Source organism: Anarrhichthys ocellatus, unplaced genomic scaffold (assembly GCF_004355925.1).
Source record: "Anarrhichthys ocellatus isolate YVR2014 unplaced genomic scaffold, GSC_Weel_1.0 scaffold8, whole genome shotgun sequence".
Lineage (NCBI taxonomy): Eukaryota > Metazoa > Chordata > Actinopteri > Perciformes > Anarhichadidae > Anarrhichthys > Anarrhichthys ocellatus.
In genome coordinates, this window is record NW_022280038.1 from 10,873,313 (window position 1) to 10,893,776 (window position 20,464).

Consider the following 20,464-nt stretch of genomic DNA (forward strand, 5'->3'; position numbering starts at 1 on the left):
CACTAGAGAGAATGCAGCTTTAACACATGAAGCTTTGGATTCACTCTGCAGAACCGGAAGTTGCCGCCTGGCTTCACTTCTGTAGTAGTTTTGAAAAAAGGCAGAAGATCGACAAACACCGAAGGTTATTAAAAGTGTGTGACGGTTTGTGCTTTCGTTATCTGGTTTATTTAAACCTGTGATCTTCAGTGGCCGTGCAGAACACTGGATGCATCACACACTGCGCCGTCTCGCTCGCCTGTTGCCGCTCTATGCAGCTACATCTTCTACCGCCACTTTTTAAACTCGTCCGATTGCAAATCAGGGCCGTGTTTATGAGGATGTATTCATAATGTGCACGTAGGTTTTGGGAGAATGAACGATTGTAGAATCTTTGATCAGAGTAATCGATACGGCAGCTTGGCGGTGGCACAAAGGAAGCTGTTGACACGGTTTTATCTGGGGAGTAACTCTACTCAGGTGAACCTGAGGTTTGTGGCGGGACCATTCAGCATGTCGCTTCATTGTCCGCGGCCTCGCCAGTGGATGTAGCTCAACCCTGGATATTACAAGATACTTATCAGCCTCGTCCCGCGGAGTGGAAAGCAAATGGAGGCGTCCCGGACAAAGAGCGTTTCTCTCTCTCTATCTCTGAGAATCCTAATTGTCTGGTTTTCTCATGTAGCTAACGAGTGTTACCGCTTTTCATCCACGGGTCGCCCAGTCACTGAAGCTCTCTCCCTCCGCTCTGCTTTGGCTCTGCCTCTGAGGACGGTCCTCATCATCCAACACAGGAGCCCCAAACGATGCTTGTGTTGTATAGAAACTACCATTTAGACTGCACTGGTTTAGGCTCCTTCATCGGCCCCATTGATGATTTCACTCAACAGTTCAATCAGCTGATTCTTACTCTGATTGGCTTCACATCTACTGCTCGTCTTTGGTTCATTCATGAGGAGTTTGTCTGAATTACAAGACGTCCTTGTACCGTTGTCTCATATGAACTCGCACAATGTTTTGGATAATCGGGTCAGCGGTTTCTCTATCACTCAGCACCAGATTGTCCGCGTCAGACGCGTTCTCACCAGCTGGAGATACTCTGTTTGGTTTCGGTGAGGGGTGTTGGTGCTGGTGCCTTGGTAGAGCGTGCAGGAGGAAGGACAATCAAGTGTTCAAGGGTCCTTTATTGTCACTATGCAACATAGGGATGCACAAAGGAATTCAGTTGTAGCCTGTTTGTCACACAACAAACACATGACAAACAAAACAATAGGTTTTTCATTTGCATCATAATGAATGTAAACAGCAGCAACAAAAACAAATCTCTGGTCAGATAATACAGTATGTCCGACATCTTCACTTTAAGAACTCAACATGAGGGAAACATTGTCCATCAACTGACTGTTTGAGCACAAATCATCACGATGTGAACACGGAGTCCTGATCTCTGTGCTGCTGTCCGCCCGCCAAGTGCAGCTCGATCCTGGACCACGATGGATCCTGGACCACGATGGATCCAGGACCACGATGATGTGGACTACACCGCGGTCACATAGCCGCTTTAGATATTTAGTTTACCAGAGGTGTGCTCATACATTATTGGGATCACGTCATTCAGCATGAAAGAAAGCGACTACAGGACTTACAAGCTAGTTATAAGTCACTATCAAGTGATAATCGTTTGCTCTCAGTGAAGTGAAAAAATATCATTAAATCTCTGCAAGAACAACACAAAGCTCTGCAAAATGAATTAATTTGTGTAAACGGGTCACAGCTGAACTTGAGAGCTCAAATTTGACACAACTTTTAAATGATGAACAACGGAATGATGACGAAAACAAACACTTTAAAGACTCATCTGACTGAAGTATCGATAGCACCTGAAACAGCTGTACCTGTAGCTGGACGGAGCGCGTCGTAGTTTGAGTCAATGTAGTCTGAAGAGTGAGTTTTTTGTGATGTTATTAAGCATTAGAAATGTTTATAAGTGCTTATAACTATAATTATACGCAGATTATAACGCTTTATAGGTTTGTTTAAAATGCATTATAGAAATGGACGTCACAGAAAGTTTTACCAAACCTTCTGAATGTTTTAGGACTGAGTGGACCCTGAGTAGAGAAGCTGTCATTACAGCTCAGACCAGTTCAAAGTAAATGACAGATAAGACATAGATTTTGTAAGTTACTTTTGTAACTGTGGTGATATATTTATAAACCATCATTCTCAATGGACGAACCAAACCAACTGAAGCCAGCCTCTTGCTCCTGGATGTTTGAACAGGAAACATGAAGATTAAAGGTCCACAGTTGCAGGATTTAACCCGAGAAAACAGCCCCAGAATCTATTGAACTCAAGCCACTACATCTCATCAGTAGATACACAGCGAAGGTGTTTTATCTTTAACAGTTGTAATGTTTGCCTGCAGCTTGCTGAAACATGGAGACGAGTGCTTTGAACCTGCATTCTGCCCCTGTCTGTGGAAAGGAAAGGAGTATTACCCCGGAGACCGAGTCTCCTCCCCCTGCCATCAGTGGTACGTTCATGCATTTTTTAAGACCCAGCTGCATATAAAATCACGTTTGTTTGTTAAAACACACAATCTTTTCCTTCCTTCAGTGGGTCTTCATCCATTTTTCTCTCCAGATTGATTTTGGAAAGTCTGGACAGAACAAAAAAAATACGTTTTTTGCAAATTGTATTTGAAATGCGATTCCAGATCGGATTTCTGATGCTCTGGTCGCTCAAATAGGATTTCAAAGTGTGGAAGTGCTGAGCACGCTGCTACTAGCAGAGCGCTGTGGAGGACGACATGATGGGGAACAGACCTCTCTTTTCCAATTCAGGTCTATGGGAAAAAGTCGTTTTTGGGCCCCATGGCATCATGTGATGAACCAGGAAGTTGTAATTTGTGTAAGATTTGCCAAGAAGCCCGGCGTTCTTCCTCTTCCTTTTCTTCTTCAGATGCCAAAATACTTCTTTCACATTCACTCTGCTTTTCTCTTCTCGCTTTTGCCCCCGAGACATGACAGCACGATTGTGTTTTGAGGGCGAAAGCATTCGTTGTTAGAAAGCCCGGTTACCAGCGTCACCGGCGTCACCAGAGTCACCGGCGTCGCCACACATTCACATCGGTTGGTGACGTCTGGACACACAAATCCTAAATCTGATCACTTGCAGATGGCAGTGCGGACGCTTAAAGATCTGATTTGAAAAACAAATCTGATCTGCCTTTGTCATGCCACACAAATTTGTATCCCCCCCCCCAATCATTCGCCAACAATATCTGTCATTGGGTGGTCCGAGGCCCCTTAATGGACCCATTCAGCCCCTCCAAAGCCTCGATAGCAAAACTTTGGGGGGTCTCTAAAATCACTCATTGCCACTGGGTATGCTACACTCTGTCCATTAGAATCAAGACAAATCTCCAACAACGATGCTAATTATTTCAAAGTCAGATTTTGCCTGAAAGCCTGAGATCGTGGCCACCTGATATCCATAACTCTCCGCCATCACGGGACAGAAGACAGAGCGGGCCCTTGTGCGACTCTCTGCTTCAGACTGTTCATCGCTGGTGAAAAGAAAACGCTCTCCCAGCGATCTCCGTCATTTCTTCTTCACGCCACAGCCGTGGGACGAAGATGTAGATGACAGACTAATAGCGCAAATTCAGCCTTCGACAATTCACCGGCCACTTTTCTTCACCGCAGTAAAAAAACCCGAGGCTCCCGACAAAAGGAGGGGCCATTACAGACGCGAACACACAAATGTCCTGGCACTAAGTGGGAACAAGTTGCTGCTGAATCACTGAAGCTCTGCTGTCTTTGTAGTGTTTGCCAGCACGGGACGTTCCAGTGTGTGTTCCGTCCGTGCCCGTCCATGTGCATGGCTTACGGCGACCGCCACTACAGGACGTTTGACGGGCTGCTGTTTGACTACGTCGGTGCATGCAAAGTCTATCTGGTGAAGGTACTGAACGTGTTCATTTAAGAGACACAAAACCCGTTGCATGTTCATCTGTGCACTCTGTTTGTGTTATTTGAGGGCTGGGATGTTTCAGTTGTTATTGAAAAATACTCAATACTAAAGTTAATCACTCCAGTATTCAATGTCTTCTGTGACTTTGGCAGTTTCAAAAATTAAGTAAAAAATAAAAAAAATCCCATTTTCCCTGTGTTTATTTACAGTATTGTGGAGCTTTGTTGTCCAAATTAAGCCTGTTTTTAGATGATTAAACTGGCAAAAATAAAATAAAATAAAGACAACATCAAATGAAGTGATTTAAAAGAGATTACTGATCTTGAGAGCCTGATGGCAAAAGCACGGTCACCTTTAGTTTTAAGCCTTAAGGCTGTGAGCCGGATCATAGGGGGTCAACATTTCTTTATATTTTGGGGCCAGACCCAGACGTGCTTTAAAAGTGATCAGTAAAATCTGAAGGAGTTGGAGGCGAGAGAGTGACTTTTGGTTGATGCCAGAGAGGAGGGAGTTACAGTAGTCAAGTCTTCAGAAGATAAAAGCAGCAATCACTGCGTCCAGGTTAGATTAACTCTTATTAGACAAAACGGTATTAACAACATAATATAACATTGCTATGGTCCTTCACAATTAAAGGGGCCGCGTGGAGTTTTCTTGTAAACGTAACAAAAGTGATGTTACTCATTGATTAAAGCGTGAATACTTGTGTTGAATGCGTTTCCTTCCTCATAAATGTAGCGTCGTTAATAACAGTCTTCTTCTTCGCTGCACTTGTTGGTGCATTGCTGCTTATCTCAGCGTGTTACTGCCGCCTGTAGATCAGCGGAATAGGGTGAAACAATCAGCCGACATTTTGACTTGTCACGGCAGGAAAACGGCAGCTAAATGGAATTCAGCCTCGTCGTTAATTTAGTTATTTACACGTGCGCTGCTTCTACTGTGACACGTCAAACTGTGTTCCCTGAAACCTGAACCCCCAACCCACAAGGCCAATGTGTGTCGTTATATCGCTGTGTGTGTGTGTGTGTGTGTGCACGAGATGAACAAAACAGTTACCTACTGATAAAGAAACACCACGAGAGGCCTCAGACTCCACAGGGAACCTTTCACTGCAACATCACTGTCAAATCATTTAGATCATTTTTTATCAAGCATCAAGGAAACTTGGCTTTGTGCAGTAAAATAATAAGTGACGATGAACGTAGAAAAATAGTAAATTCAAATAGGGCAGAAAGAAAAGACAAAACAAGTTTGCGTATATTATATTGGGTTTAATGTGACTGCTTCCTCTCCTCCACAGAGCAGCGACGATGTGATGCTCAGTGTCACGGCCGAGAACGTCGACTGTTTCGACAGCAGAGTCATCTGCAGGAAATCTCTGCTCATCAACATCGGCAGATCCTTCGTAGCATTCGATGAAGACTCTGGGACACCGGTGAGAGACGCTCTCTGTTTATATTTCATATATATCAGACTGACGCAGGTTGTCGCAGTAAAAAGAAGCTTCATTTCTAAAAATATGTGCAGCTGAATAATGTGAATGTTTTGTTGCTGCACCTTGAAGTGGATGATTTGTTTGCTCGTCGTATTTAAGTCAACTCAGGAATCACATCTTTGAAAAACGACTCGTGTTTCTCACAGAATCCCTCGAGCGTGATCGACAGGAAGCAGAGGATGTTCATCTGGCCGGCCGGATACTTCACAGTGGTTCATTTCCCCGATGAAGACGTCACCGTCCTCTGGGACCGCAAGACCACCGTCCACATCCAGGTCGGACCTCGCTGGCAGGTACAGGACTAACTTTAAAATGTATACATCTAAAGTTACCGTCAGCTAACTGAGCAAACTCCACGACCGATGAAGACAGTGTGACATGAGCGAAAGCTAAGAAGGTGGACTTTGAGTTGAGATCGCTTTGTTAAAGTTACAGTGAGGAACTTTTATCTGGTCCTGAACCAGTCTCAATTTAGTCCTGGTCCTCTATATGAACCAGCCTCAGTGTAGTCCTGATCCTCTATCAGACCTCCATCAGTAAAGAGACCATCAGAGAGAAGATGGTCTGTTTCTATAGAGTTATTCTTAATGCTCATCATCGGAGCCACCGGGTTGGATTCTGGTGAAACCAGATGAAATCATGCAGGTTCACCAGAACCTCCTTCAGCTCAGACTCCAGCAGAGACCGGTCCACCGTGGACAGACCCAGATCCTCCAGCAGAGACCGGTCCACTGTGGACAGACCCAGATCCGGCTTCACCTGCAGCCTTGGACCTGCAGCCGGAGCTCCGGAGGGAGGAGGTGAGCTCAGCTCCCGGCAGCAGCAGCAGCGTCTCCTCCTCCTCCTCCAGGAGCAGAACCAGAACCAGGACCGAGAGGAGCAGACTGTCAGACCCTGCTGCAGTAGAATGAGAGGTTTACTAAATGGACTCTGGTGCTCAGAGACACTACCACTTTAATCCACAGGGACGACAGCATCAACACAACATTAAAGTTCCTCAAAGAAGTTTATGATGGCTGTCAGAGAAAACCGGAACATTTTAGTCACATTCATTAAACATCAAACGTAACGTGTGACCTATTCAGCAGCAGAGCGCTAAGTGCTGCCATCGGTGGTCAGAGGCTGTATTGCAGCAACACTTCAGTAGCAGTGTGATAAGAATAACAGACGGGGAGGTTCTTCTTGTTTGGTGAACTGGAACCTTTTTTCATTTTCTAAACAGGATGCTGTTAAGTGGATATCATTGTATAAATTAGATTTAGTTACAGAGAGATGTTGGTGATGTGTTCAGGGGAAGCTCAGCGGGCTGTGCGGGAACTTTGACACGAAGACGGTGAACGAGATGCGGACGCCCGACAACATCGACTCCCCGACTCCACAGGAGTTTGGAAACAGCTGGACGGCAGCAGAGGTGAGTGAGACGTCATCGAGCTTTTATTTATTCTAGCTTTAAAGTTAGTTATTTTGTATCCACTTTTTACTTGTAGAGCAGTATTTTTACACTGTAGTATTAGTACTTTTAGTAAGTAAAAAAAGGATCAGAATACTTCTTCCACCTCTGCTTTACTGCTTTACCTCTAGTAAGAAGTTGTTATCAACCCCAACTGTGTGTGCGTGTGCGTGTGCGTTTGTGTCTGTGCGTGTGTGTGTGTGTGTGTGTGTGCGTGTGTGTGCTCAGTGTGTGAACAGTCCAGACATCAGACACCCCTGCAGCTTCAGTCCGCTCAGAGAGCCGTTTGCAAAGCGTCAGTGTGGCGTCCTGCTCAGCGAGGTCTTCCACGCCTGCCACCCGGTGGTGAGTACCAGAACTACAGCTGCTGCTTCTGATGCATCTGATCGTCTTTTTAAAAGATGTTTGTTACTGTGAAAATCTTCACGGTGTTGTATTTATAAGATAGATAACTAAATATAACGAAAAAATATTATGAAAAATACAATTTATAATAAAATATACATATATATATATACACGTGATTATTTATTTATTTTAAATATAATATGCATAATAAATAAATACAAAATGTAGTATTTGTAGCTATTTATTAGAATTTTACATCCATCAAGCGTGATAAGTGTTTGATACTGAAAAGATTGGATTTACATTTTTGAACTACTTTTATTCTCAATAATTTCCCAACTACATAAATATTCATGAAACATATAATATATATATAATAAAATATAAATATATATGTATAAAATATATATTTTTAGATATTTATTTATTATTAAGTTATCTAAATATGAGGTACATTTTCTTTAACTACTTTTATTCTCGATAAACTCCTGAAAGAAGCGTTTGTTCCTCTGCATGCTCAGGTGGACGTCACCTGGTTCTACATGAACTGCCTGGCCGACACGTGCGCCTGCAGCCGAGGAGGCGACTGCGAGTGTTTCTGCACCAGCGTGGCGGCGTACGCCCAGCGCTGCTGCCACGAGGGCGTTCCTGTGGACTGGCGCTCCCCGTCTCTGTGCCGTGAGTCAGAGCGCTTTACTTCACTTCAACCTGTTTCAAGTCATCATATACATCTAAAGCAGATATCCTTTAACAAGAAACATTATTCTAATTCTATTCATGACTTAAACAGCTCTTTATAAAATACTATAATAATACATAATTATATATTATATGCCTCATTAAAAACGGGAACCTGTTTTTCTTATGAAGCACTTTTTAACATCTATAACTATTGTTGTTATTGTTATTAACTCTGTCTGTGCTTCTCTCTGCAGCGTATGATTGTGAATTCTACAACAAAGGTACGCTCAACAATCTCTCTGCTGAGAGATAATGGGAGATAATGGACCAAATACATCACACACACACACACGCACGCGCACACGCACCCACACACACACACTGTCACATTTACAAGGTTGCTTCTATAAGTGACATGTAAAACACTTTTCACACAGCCAGAACTGGAGGGAGTGGATATTTGGTCACTCGTTCGTTTCAGGATTACTGAGATTTAAACAATAACTCTACAGTTTTTTTTTTTTTCTTTTGCCTGTTTTTGCTCCTTCACCCTCTGAGACCCGGGGATCCCGGCCCACATCACCGTCTTTAAGAGGCTGTAGAGCTCAGCCTTAAAGCTGGAGTGAAGATACTGGTATCATATGAAACTACATGACCTGATGAATCTTCAATGTTAGGCTAAAGTTTGACAAACCTGGTATCACTGACATGCCGTCATCTGCTTCCATCAGAATGTTCTACGTCCTGTTACACAATTTATTTTAATTAAAGTTGCTACAGGGAACTTCTATTTTGTGTTCTGTTGGTCCCTGTGGACTAAAGTGGTAGTGTTCCTGAGCACCAGAGTCTCTTTAGAAAACCTCATTTTACAGCAGCAGGGTCTGACAGTCTGCCCCTCTCAGTCCTGGTTCTGGTTCTCCCGTGCCCCCCTTCCCTCCAGCTCCCCCCTTAAAAAACACAAAACAGGTTTGTTTGTTTGGGGCTCAGAGAGTGATTGTTCTGCCTATTATAAAGGTCCAGTGTGTAGGATCTGGTGCCATCTAGGGGTGAGGTTATAGTTTGTGGGTCTCTCAGGGTTAACTGGATGTATTTTTGCTTCGACTCCGGTTTTAAACTTCACTTCCGTGCTGCTGGAAAAATACACCCAAAAAGGTTTGCAAGATGTAGCTGTGATGTAAAGAAAGTGGGTCTAAGTCTGCGTGAATGCTAACGTGGCCTCCTGTCTGCAGTTCTGGGTAAAGGCCCCTTCAGGCTGATCACCTTCAGGGATCGGACGACGCTGTTGGCGGCCAGCGGGTCCAGTGGCTCCGTGTTCCTGCAGCGCGGCAACTTCAGCACCGCCGCCGCCGCCGCCGCCGGAGTCCTCCTGCAGTTCATGATGACGCCGGGCCTCAGCAAAGCCCGACCGCACGGTGAGCTACTTCTATTCAGACATACCTGAATATTTCTCTACAGCCACATGTCCAAGTGTCCTAAAGCGAGGCACACACAGCGAAGCTTTAAATAATTATTGTGTTTCTTCACCTCAGTCTCTGCTTCTTCCTCCTGCTGGTGTACAGATGAATCTTCTTTCTCTCCACAGACACATCGCGGGTTTCCTTCGAGGCAGCCGACAGACCAAACCACTTCCTATCCGCGAGCCCCGGTGGCCAGGTGAGGCTGGCCAAATGGGAGGAGAGCGATGCATTCTGGGACGGAGCCACCTTCGTCCTCCACAGGAACACCTGGACCCCCGGCTACGACTCGCTGGAGTCCCACGCCAAACCGGGCTTCTTCCTGCATGCCACGCCGGTCCGCCTCCACCTGCTGAAGTACAGACACGCCGACAGCTTCCGCAAGGCCACGCTGTTCAGACTGACAGGTCAGCGGCACTGAAACGACCAACGGGCAGCGAATGCATCACACAAACTGCGATTGATGACAAAAAATAACGGATTTGATTTTAATATTTTTGAAAACATTCAGTGATTCCCAGTGTTTTATAGCCTCCGTAGAAAATGTCCACCTCCTCGACTAATAAAGAGAAAACTATGACACAATATGAAATATTAATAAATAAGATAAAATAAAATAAAATAAATCTGAAGAAGATGATCTGGAGAGGCATGTCGAGGTTCTAGTTATACTTTTAAGCCTCGGTGATCAGCTGGCCACCGGGGGTGAAAGGTGAAGAGCAGTGACTCCTCCGGCTGCATTCTCCGCTCAGAGAGCAGCCGGGCTAATCCCAAGCTAAAAATACAGCAGCGTTTGTGTTAGGTAATGGAAGGGGCAGGGAGCCGGCAGCAGATTGTGTTTCCTGCTGACTGCAGAGAATGTTGAACACGTTCACGTTCATCACGTTACTGCTCTGAGAGTCCTTCTCGATGAGTAACACCATATTCTTCTTCTTCTGTTGTTCTGCAGATTGAGGCGACATCAGAGTCATGTTTGTGTATCAACACTTTATGAGCAGTTTATTGAGACTGTTCAGTATATTTTAACACTTTGGAACCAAAAGTGGTTTCATTGTTGCCTTCACTCACATCTCAAAGCATTGATGTAACGGTGCAACTGTTAAAAACACATGAAAGAGATCATGATGCAACTTTAAGCACTTAAACCACAAACAGTTGTGAGGCTCAAACTTGTCTTTAGTGCAGTATAACATTTATAATGCCATTAAATCACAAAAAATAACATTTCTCTGATCATTTCTTTGACAAGAATTGGAAAACAGTGGGATCTATATATTGAGCTATTTACATTTTGACATCTCCTCTCTGCTCGGTTCAGCAGCCTGCAGTTCAGTCAAAGTTTCACTGAGTTTTTGCTTCTCCTGGTTCATCCATGATGTGTTCAAGGGCCGTCAGAAAGTTGGAAATCCGACATTAAAATAAGAAAACAAGCTTTTTAAACCCGCCACCAGGTTCAGAGGGTTCAACACAATGTGTCATTTTCTGCCACTATGTGTCTCTAAATGTAAACAACAACAAGAGATGGCGTGTGGTGAAGCAGCGTGGGATCGTGGGGGTTGTTGTCGTCATTGCCGTCAGCTTCTCCTGCTTTGGATTCCTTCAGTGTTCATCATTCCTCTCCTCTCTCTAAACACACAGACCCGCTGATTAAAACAGTGAATAAAGAAGCAGCTTCATGTTAAACGTCTGTGTTTCTCTGACGCTGCTCAGCGGACGCGGGACGTCCTGGAGGGGCTGCGGGACGGGAAGTGTTTGTGGTGAATTGGTTATGAACGACTATCCGCAAGACGCTTTAAAAATATATACGTAAAATAGACAACGAAAATAAATACATGCACAAAAATAAATGACATAAAAACAATGAGACAGTTTTCTTTTAGCTGTGCTCAGATCAGATTATATCCGTTCAGCGAGGCCGATGTTTGAGACGTAACAGTCTCGTGACCTTAAAGTAAAACAGTAAAGTGTGTTTTCCATCAGGCCCCAGCGCGGACGCCCTGCCGGGTCCTCGGTGTCAGTGGCGGTACGATTCCTGCGTCATCCCCTGCTTCAAGACCTGCAGCGACTCGTCAGCTGAAGCCTGCGTCGCCATCCCACAGTGAGACCTTTGACCTTTTCATTACACAAACACAGTCTCGACTGGACTCAGAGGCACACATCAGGCCTCTGATGGAGCTGAAAATAAGAGCTTTATGTGGGACGTACAGGACAAAGAACTCTTCTGACACTTTGTACTCTTTGCTCCAATAAGAATACTGTATATTCTCTGCAGCAAAACTGAGATATTCCACTCATCGTATTTATAGTCTATTTATATTTTTGCATTGAAAAGATGTGGACGTGATGTTCAACAATTCAGACTTTTGAATCCAGTCAAACTGTGTTTCACTCACAACCCCTTGTGTTTTATGAGCTTAAACGTTTATTGTACGTTTCACTGTACTTTGTTTTGTTTTTCACGGCTGTGTGTCGCTCTCTGTACAGAGTGGAGGGCTGCCTTCCTGTCTGCCCCCCCCCACATGGTCCTGGATGAGGTCACCCGTCGCTGTGTGTTCGTTGAAGACTGTGAGTATCTTGTCAGGTGTGGACGTTGTGTGGACGTTGTGTGGACGTTGTGTGGACGTTGTGTGGTTGGATAGTCAGAGCAGCGGTTACACGCTTTGAAAGTAGGATGAAATATGGTGTTATTAGTTAAAATCTTTACTTTTAGCAACTGTTTTGATATGAAGTGACATTTTTTAATTCTCTTGTTTATCAGTGTGCAAATCAACAATAACTTCAAATTATGGCGTTAAAAATGTAAAATCAAATCCCTGAAATGAGTAGAGAACGGAGGTGATGAAGAGTCAGGAGGGCAACAAACATGACCTCTAACCCTAAATACACCGAACCCTCCGTGAAATACGAGCCAAAGGAAGCTTCGCTCCTCTCTGTCAGTGCTTCTCTAACTTGCTCTTTGTTGTTTGGGTTCAGGCATTAAGGGCCCAGTTGCTGTGCAGCCTGTAACACCGTCCTCTGCAGCTGTCACTCCTGCAACCACCACGAGCACTGCTGCCTCCACTAGCCCCCGCCAGACCACCACCACCACCACAGCACCCTCCACCCCTCCACCCATCGCTCCCACCAGTAAAACCACCACCACTAGTCCCGCCGTTAGCACACAGACAGCCTCGTCTAAAGCACCGCCGGCCCCTGAAGAGCCCACCCGTCCGGTCGCCGTCTCTACTTCTGCAGCTCCTGAACTTTCCAGGACATCAGAGCCCCCGTCTCCTCCTACAGCGCCCTCCGCTGTCACGCCGGATGTGGAGGAGCCGCCGTCTACCGTCGGAGCGACTGAAGCTTTGCCCACTGCTGCAGCGTGGACGACCAGAGCTGCGAGCTCCACCGCCGGCCCCATCACGTCCAGAACGAGCAGGTCTCCTTTCGCCATCACGGCTCCCTTCTGGGTCACCTCCTCCATCAAGCCCACCGACCTCCTACAGCCGCTTTTCTCCACCACTGCTGCCACAAGCCTGCAGCCATCTACCGCCGCAGCACCGACCGCAAGCTCCATCGAAGGGCCGACCGCCATCAGTACCCCTCCTCCTGTTATCGTGCACCCGACCACAGAGACCACAGAGGCTACGACACATTCAGCAGCAGTCACTCCGGTTGTAACCGCCTCGAGTGCAAGTTCTGCTCCGGTCTCAGAGACGGCTCCAGTTACAGACCGGACCACCGTTCCCAGTTCAGCTACCACTGCAATAGCAGACACCATCACAAAGCCTGTAACAGTGGAGCAACTTCCCCCAACAACAACAACAACAACAACAACAACAACACCCATCCCTTCAGGTTTACCAAGCACAGCCTCAGTAACCTCCTCACCTCTCCCCGTCTCACCTCCTGTTGAAACAGGAACTACCTCTTTACCCACAGTCACTTCAGCTGAAACCACAGAATCAGTCGCACCAGTTGCAGCTTTCACCAGCAGTAGAACAACACCGTACATAAGTCCGGAGACAACATCGCCACCTGCTGCCACAGAGAAGATTCTGCACACCGCTCCCACTGAACTTACAACTTCTGCAACAGCTGTTCCTGAGATACCGACGTCATCTCCAATCCACGTTGCATCGACTACAACTGCACCATCCGCTCCTTCCTCAGCTGCAACAGACAGGAGAACAACAACAACGAAGCAAGTGACCATACTTGAATCCACTGTGTCTGAAATACCGGCAGATTTCCCAACAACGGCTGCACCTCCATCTTTGAAGATTACCGACATCCCGACTTCTCCCGTTTCCACCACCACGACTTATGCCGAGAGAACCTCCTGGACTACCGCCGTCCCACCGGCGGAGAAAACCACTCGGACCACAACTTCCAGACCTCCAGAGATGTCCACCGTGCCCACAGGCCCTCCTGTTACGACAAAACCAACTGTACCGCCAATGCCTCCTACGAAAACCACTGATTTGCCAAGTTTACCAACAGCAGAGAGCTCCACACATCCTGCGTCTACCGTTCGTTCCTCCGAGCCGTGGCATTGGGACACCGCCTCCACCTCGGTCTTTAGCCCCACAGTGAAGACACCACCAGAGGTCACGTCTAAAACTGTCGTCCTTGAAGTCACTTCCGCTAAAACTACCGAAGTGCCTTGGCTTCCCGTAACGTCAACGCCGTTTGTCACCTCTGCGACATCAGCTGCTGTGACAGCCACCACCGCCAAAACCACAACGCCTCCTGAAATCTCAACCGCAGAAATTGCAGCCACGACAACCAGGGAACTGGCTACTCCCCCGCCTCCACCTGCGCCCGGTGGTCCTGAGACACTTCTCACCACCATCTCTACAAGAGCTCCACCAGGTGTTGTCACCTCCACGCTCAGACCCGTCATTGTTCAGTCGATTGCAGTGACGACACATCCAGTGACCGGCAGAGCGGAGGCGTCAACGAGAGCTACAACCACGCCGCCTCCATCTTGGTCTCCGCCGCACACGACTACTGCTTCCACTGCAGCTCCGAGGCCGACGACTGTCCGGGACGTAGTCACCACCCAGTTGGTGTCCGCTGAAAGACCCACAGCGGCTACAACGACCACCACCATCGCACGGACGACCGCCGTCAGATCGACACCCGGGGCTCCCGTGACCACAAGAGTTACCCCCAGAATCACGTCGACTGAGAGGTCAACCGCCAGGCCGGTCACTGCGAGGGTCACTGCAACAACAAGGCCCCCGGCATCAACAACCAGATCCACCACTCTCGGTCCACCGTCGGTCCCCTCGAGTTCTGGAACGACAACCACGTCAGGGTTGCCGTCTGCAGCCGTCACAACATCTGCCGAGTCTGTCGTCACGTCAAGCGCGGCCGAACGCGCCGACACGACCGCAGCGGTGACTCACGGCCTCACCGCCGACGGTCCGGCGCCTGTTCCCGCTCTCACAGTCACGGTGTCTACAGCTGTCCCCACGACGACCACCGGAGAGTCGGCCACACCTGAGAAAACGCCGACAACCGAAGAGAGTGACGCGTCGCCGTCCGCATCCCGACCGGCGACGCCTCCGTCTGACGCTCACCTGACCTCTACCCAGAAGCCCGCTGTTCCCGCTACAACGTCACTGCCAGCAGCCACCTCGGTCCGAACTACGGAGCAGGACGGAGTCGATCGCACCGGTCCTCCTGCAGCCTCATCGCTCTCCACACCTTTGGAAACGTCCAGACACACGGCAGAGGTGACGACGTCCAGGGCTGTGTCGCCTACGAGGATGTGCACAGTAGGTTGATCTTCACTTCAGTCACATAATTCATAATCAGTAACAACACAGTTTTCCATAAATTTCAAAATAAAAGCACAAACTGCTGCTTTTATCACACAAAACGTATCCTTCTTGTGTTTCTCCTCCATTAGAGCAGCAGAGTCATTAATTAATACGATACAGAAGTGAAAGGTGCTTATTGCACAACATACGGTTTATTCTAAAGCTATGGTTCACTTATTAATCACATGAGTGGTATGGAAAGCCGAAAGTGTCAATAAACTATTTTTGCGGTACATTAACTAAAAAGGCACCGCTTTTTTGTTTTGTTTAAGTGTCATCACATGCTAACAATGGCAGACACTTGCAGACGCATTGCTTTGATCTGGCTTTACTCTTCGTCGTATACTTCATATGGGGCGAGGCAACGTATTCAACCACTTGGTGTCATTTGACCAATATTAGTACTAACTAAGTCACGTGATGACACCTGAAGAAGTCACTGAAGCTCCAGAAAAGGCTGCGACCGCAGATTTAGAGTTTATTCTTTACTTGAATCGGTCTCCACTGGTTGTCTTTCTTACAAACATCTTCATTTTTTTTGTTGTGTCACTTCTTTGGTTTTCATTTTTTTTTAAATGTGTTTCCGTCCAGCCTCCGTATGCAGAGATCGTCGATGAGTGCACAAAGTACATCTGCGTCAACAACCAGCTCGTCCTCTTCAACAAATCTCAGAGCTGCCCCTTCACCTCCGACCCCCCGAACTGCGGCCTGCTTGGCTTTGCCGTTCTGGTCAACGGAGACAAGTGCTGCCCGAAGTGGGACTGTCCATGTGAGGAAAACAGACACACGTTTAAAATATGACCCTTTTCTTTTCCCTCAGATGTGGCCGATAGTTTCAGGTTCTCACTGTCGTCCCTCCCGTGTGCTCCAGGTCGCTGCTCGATGTTTCCGGATCTGAATGTGATCACGTTTGATGGGAACAGCGTTGCCATCTACAAGGCCGCCTTGTACATCGTGACCCAGCTGCCCGACGAGACCGTCAGTGTCCTGGTTCAGGAGTGTCCTGCTGATTCAGAGTCACCAGTACGTCAATATCACACGTAGTGGGAGACACAACACAGATTTTGGGCTATTTTTCTTCCAACACTGTATATATACATTAGATTAGATTAGATAGATTTGTTTTATGTCTGTTTGATACAAGGAGATATCCAAAATTCCCTCGTTAAAAACCTTTGACTCTACATTTAGTAGGTTAATGCATCATTTTGCATAACTTTGGGGAGGTTTACTTATTGAATTTCTTTCCAAAGCTCCTCTGGAACTTCACCAACCTGTGTCTGGTGGCGCTCAACATCACGCACAAATCCAACCACATCATCATCAACCGGCTGCAGAGGAGGGTGAGCAGCAACACTCAACATGTTGTTACTTTGCATATAAATACAGCCGTCACACACAAGCAGCGTCTGATGACGTCTTCTTTCAGCTCTACGTCAACTCGCGCTACGCCAAGCCTCGATTCAAAAGGTTTGGCTTTGAGATCTACGACACCGGCAACATGTACCTGATCCGCAGCCCGGCCGGTCTCAAGCTGCAGTGGTACCACAGCACCGGCATGATGGTGATCGACACCGACAGCTCCGGCAACAAGCTGCACACAATGGGCCTCTGTGGTAGGAGTTACTCCGGGCACGCTTCTCACTGTATTAGCTGCTCTTTAAAACGCTTTAAAAGACTTTAATGGACCCAGTAACTACATATGGCAGCAAGCTCCAGTCGTCACATGTCATGGATGTCATGACGAGTAAGTAAATATAGTGTTTTTGTGAACCCGTCTCTCTCAGGTTTCTGTGACGGAGACCCAACAAACGACCTAACTTTGGCCAACGGCACCACGGTGGGCGCGAGCGAGGATCCGGCCGTTTTCATCGACAGCTGGCAGGTCCCCAACACCACGGGCTACGTCAGCTACAGCCGCCGCCGAGAGCTCAACTGCTCCACGAGCGACTGCTCCGGCTGCCTGCTCATGCTGCAGGACGAGGCCTTCGAGCCCTGCCACGCCTTCGTACGTTACAACCCGTCCGTCAACTCGTTCCCACGTTCCCTCTACTTATACGGAGGAGCTGGCAGACACTTTGCTTGGCTCTGAACTAAACACAGAAAAAATCCTACTCATGTATTTAGCTTTGCAGCCCTTTTCTGGCATTATTGCTCACTTCTCTTCAGTAAAAGACAAATCATTTTAAATGTTTTAAAATATAAATCATCTATTTTTTCTGGTATCACAATGATAGAAGAAGTCTTTGTTTCATTTAATCAGGAGATGTTTTCTTCTTGTTTCCAGGTCCCGCCGAGCACCTTCTGTGAGGTTTGGGTACGAGATGCCGAGTACGTCAACAACCAGTGTGTGGCGCTGGCGGCCTACGTGGCTTCGTGCCACAAATTCAACATCTGCATCGAGTGGAGGAGACCGGACTACTGCCGTAAGACTTCTGTCAGACGCTCACGAGCTTCTCTCTGAGCCGGAGAGAAACTCTTCTGTGTGAAGAGCCTTAATAAAAAACTGTGATTTGGATCAGGGAGCGATCCAAATAAAATACGGTTACATATCTCTCACGCATCCGTTGAGACAGATGTACATAGAAGTTGAATCAGCAGGAATAACTGAGCTACCTGATGTGTGGCTGGGCAGCTTCTTTAAAGCTTTGTTTATAAGTCGCGCTTTGGCGCCGTAGCTCGAGCCGCCGCAGACGGCGCGCGAGATCCAAACATGAGCGGAAGCGTTTATACTCTGTGAGCTGCAGTATTCTCCAAAAAGCCAGAGGACGAACAAACAAAAGGAACAGGACAAGGAGTGTAACTCACAGATAGACTGAAGGTGTAACCTCCACTATAGAGAGGAACAATAACTATCTGTAAACTCATATCTCATATTCATAAACTACTTTATTACCTTTATACAAACCCTGTAAAGAAACAAGTTAAGTAATAAATGCATTATTGTTTCTTTTGCACTCTGTCTTTTAAAGTTGTATGTAAAGCGCTCTGAACTGCCTTGTGTCTGAAATTAGCTTCCTGAAGTAAAGTGTGTGTCTCTCTGACGTGTGTGCGTCTCCTCCGGCAGCCTTCTCGTGTCCCGCTGCTCTCCGGTATCAGGCCTGTCTGCCGGCCTGCACGTCTCAGTCCTGCCCAAACCACGACTTCGACTCGGACCCGGACCAGTGTTCCGGCCTGACCGAGGGCTGCGTGTGCCCCGAGGGAACGCTCCTCCACCGGCCGTACACCGCCCTCTGCATCTCGCCGGACAAGTGTGGTAGGACGCCAGTTTACGGATGGCATGTTAATGTTCAGGCAACCTGGAAAATACGTCACCATAGAGTGTAAATAAGAAGTGGACGTAGTCACCATGACGTCAGCCATTGGTTCGCCCTCACCATGTTGTTTTTTATGGCAACAAATGAACTGAAGAGACCATATGTAATGAGGAGTGACGTAGAGACGCCGTATACGTCTCTGGTAGAAACCTGTCAATCACTGTAGTCCCGCCCTAAAGCATCCCCTGCTTTATGGTCTGTTTGACTCTAAATGGACCATAATGTACTAAATGAACATCATGCTGTACTGAAGAAGACTTGAAACTAGAGATTGAGACCATAAACTGTCTGCTTCAGTGCCGTGGGCTCATTACCAATGAGCCAGAGATCACGGCTGTATGTTGTGTGTTCACAGCCTGCACCGACAGCTCCGGCGCTCCCCGTGCACACGGCGAGGTGTGGAAGGCCTCCAAGGACGCCTGCTGCATGTACCGCTGCGACAATGACACCGTCGCTCCCGTGGAGTACAACTGCTCCGACGCGGCGGCGCCGGCGTGCCGTCGAGCAGCGGAGGTGCTCATCGGCCTGGCCGCCGATGCCGGCTGCTGCCCGCAGAAAGTCTGCGGTGAGGCCACGCTGGATCCCGAGCTTCAGGTTAAAATCCTCCAGAGAACAGCGTAAAATCTGAGGCTCATATTGTGTCTTTTTATTCTTGTGTGCAGTGTGTAACCAGAGCCTGTGTGACTTGAACCCTCCTGAGTGTAAATACGGGGAGAAGCTGGTGTCGTACTACAGACAGGACTCCTGCTGTCCGGACTACGTGTGTGGTGAGTTTCCTCTCTGATCAGTGAACTCTGATGGCTTCTCTTTATTCTACAAGGGAGGCACTAATGTTTACCATCAACATCTGTATCAAGTGATACCAACACAGACGTTTCGTGTCTTTAAGTGTCCTCACTGTCACAGTAACAACTAGTGCAATATCTTAAAGGTCCCACATTGGAAGAGGTTTTTATTATAGAGACGGTCTAAGTTCTTTATAAATACTGTGAAAGTATCAAAAACTAATCCATTAAGAAACACACACAGCTCGTATTCAGAAACTGTGAATTTAAATGAGGATTACAACTATACAACATATTCAATTCAATTCAACGTGTCTTTATTGGCATGAAGGTTTCCTCCCATCAGCTGACAGGAAGTAAACACTGGAGTAAACAGGCCATGTAGGTAGACACATTAACTATCTGACAACAGTATAGAAATAATTTAAGTTTTAACTTAACCAGGCTAGCTGTGTACCCCCGTTTCCAGTCTTTATGTTAAGCTAAGCTAACATCCTTGTGCTTCATGTTCAATACACAGATATGAAAGTGCTATATTTAGTCCTTTAACTCGACTATGATAGTGAATAAAGACATTGTTCTCAAGCGTGGAACTCTTCCTTTCATGTTTCAGAGTGCGACACTGAACTCTGCGAGTCGGTCGTTCCCGCCTGCAGAGACGACCAGAATCTGATCGCCACCAGAGCCGACGGCAGCTGCTGTCTCGCCCACATCTGCAGTCAGTTCAAACATTCAAACACGTAACTACCGGTGAATCATCAGCAGGTTCACGTGAAGCCGTCGGTGTGACCAATGAAGTGTGTGTGTTTTTTACCCGCAGTGTGTTCTTCGTGTCCGGAGACGCCTCCTCTCTGCCAGGACGGCGAGGTGCTGACGGTGGACGGTAACACCACGGACCGCTGCTGCCCCGCCTACCAATGTGGTCAGACAACACACACACACACACACACACACACACTCTGTGTTTTCACATGCACGGGCTGGATATTTAAACATTTAAGAAAAAGGGATTTCATAATAGATGCATATCATTTTTGATATCTTTACATTTGTTTGTTTAAGAATTGGGACAACGATCAGAATCAGGTTTAAACATACGATAAATGAATTGCCTGTGTAGTGAGGCCAAAGCTGAAGTGTCTTAAATCCTGTATTCTCTCTAATGTCCAT

General features: G+C 47.0%; 1 protein-coding gene across 1 annotated transcript in view; it reads left to right on the forward strand.

The window, feature by feature from the left end:
• Positions 1-20,464, forward strand: part of LOC116384274 (otogelin-like) — a 58,923-nt gene that overhangs the window by 25,746 nt on the left and 12,713 nt on the right. Inside the window, 25 exon segments of the mRNA XM_031848778.1 lie at positions 2,408-2,515; positions 3,810-3,948; positions 5,258-5,392; positions 5,599-5,745; positions 6,744-6,863; positions 7,131-7,247; positions 7,772-7,928; positions 8,186-8,212; positions 9,161-9,343; positions 9,514-9,792; positions 11,366-11,483; positions 11,870-11,903; positions 11,905-11,950; positions 12,359-15,147; positions 15,784-15,961; positions 16,064-16,215; positions 16,446-16,535; positions 16,622-16,808; positions 16,980-17,200; positions 17,480-17,618; positions 18,260-18,448; positions 18,865-19,074; positions 19,172-19,276; positions 19,908-20,012; positions 20,115-20,317. Coding sequence (XP_031704638.1) covers positions 2,408-2,515; positions 3,810-3,948; positions 5,258-5,392; positions 5,599-5,745; positions 6,744-6,863; positions 7,131-7,247; positions 7,772-7,928; positions 8,186-8,212; positions 9,161-9,343; positions 9,514-9,792; positions 11,366-11,483; positions 11,870-11,903; positions 11,905-11,950; positions 12,359-15,147; positions 15,784-15,961; positions 16,064-16,215; positions 16,446-16,535; positions 16,622-16,808; positions 16,980-17,200; positions 17,480-17,618; positions 18,260-18,448; positions 18,865-19,074; positions 19,172-19,276; positions 19,908-20,012; positions 20,115-20,317 — 6,178 coding nt within the window.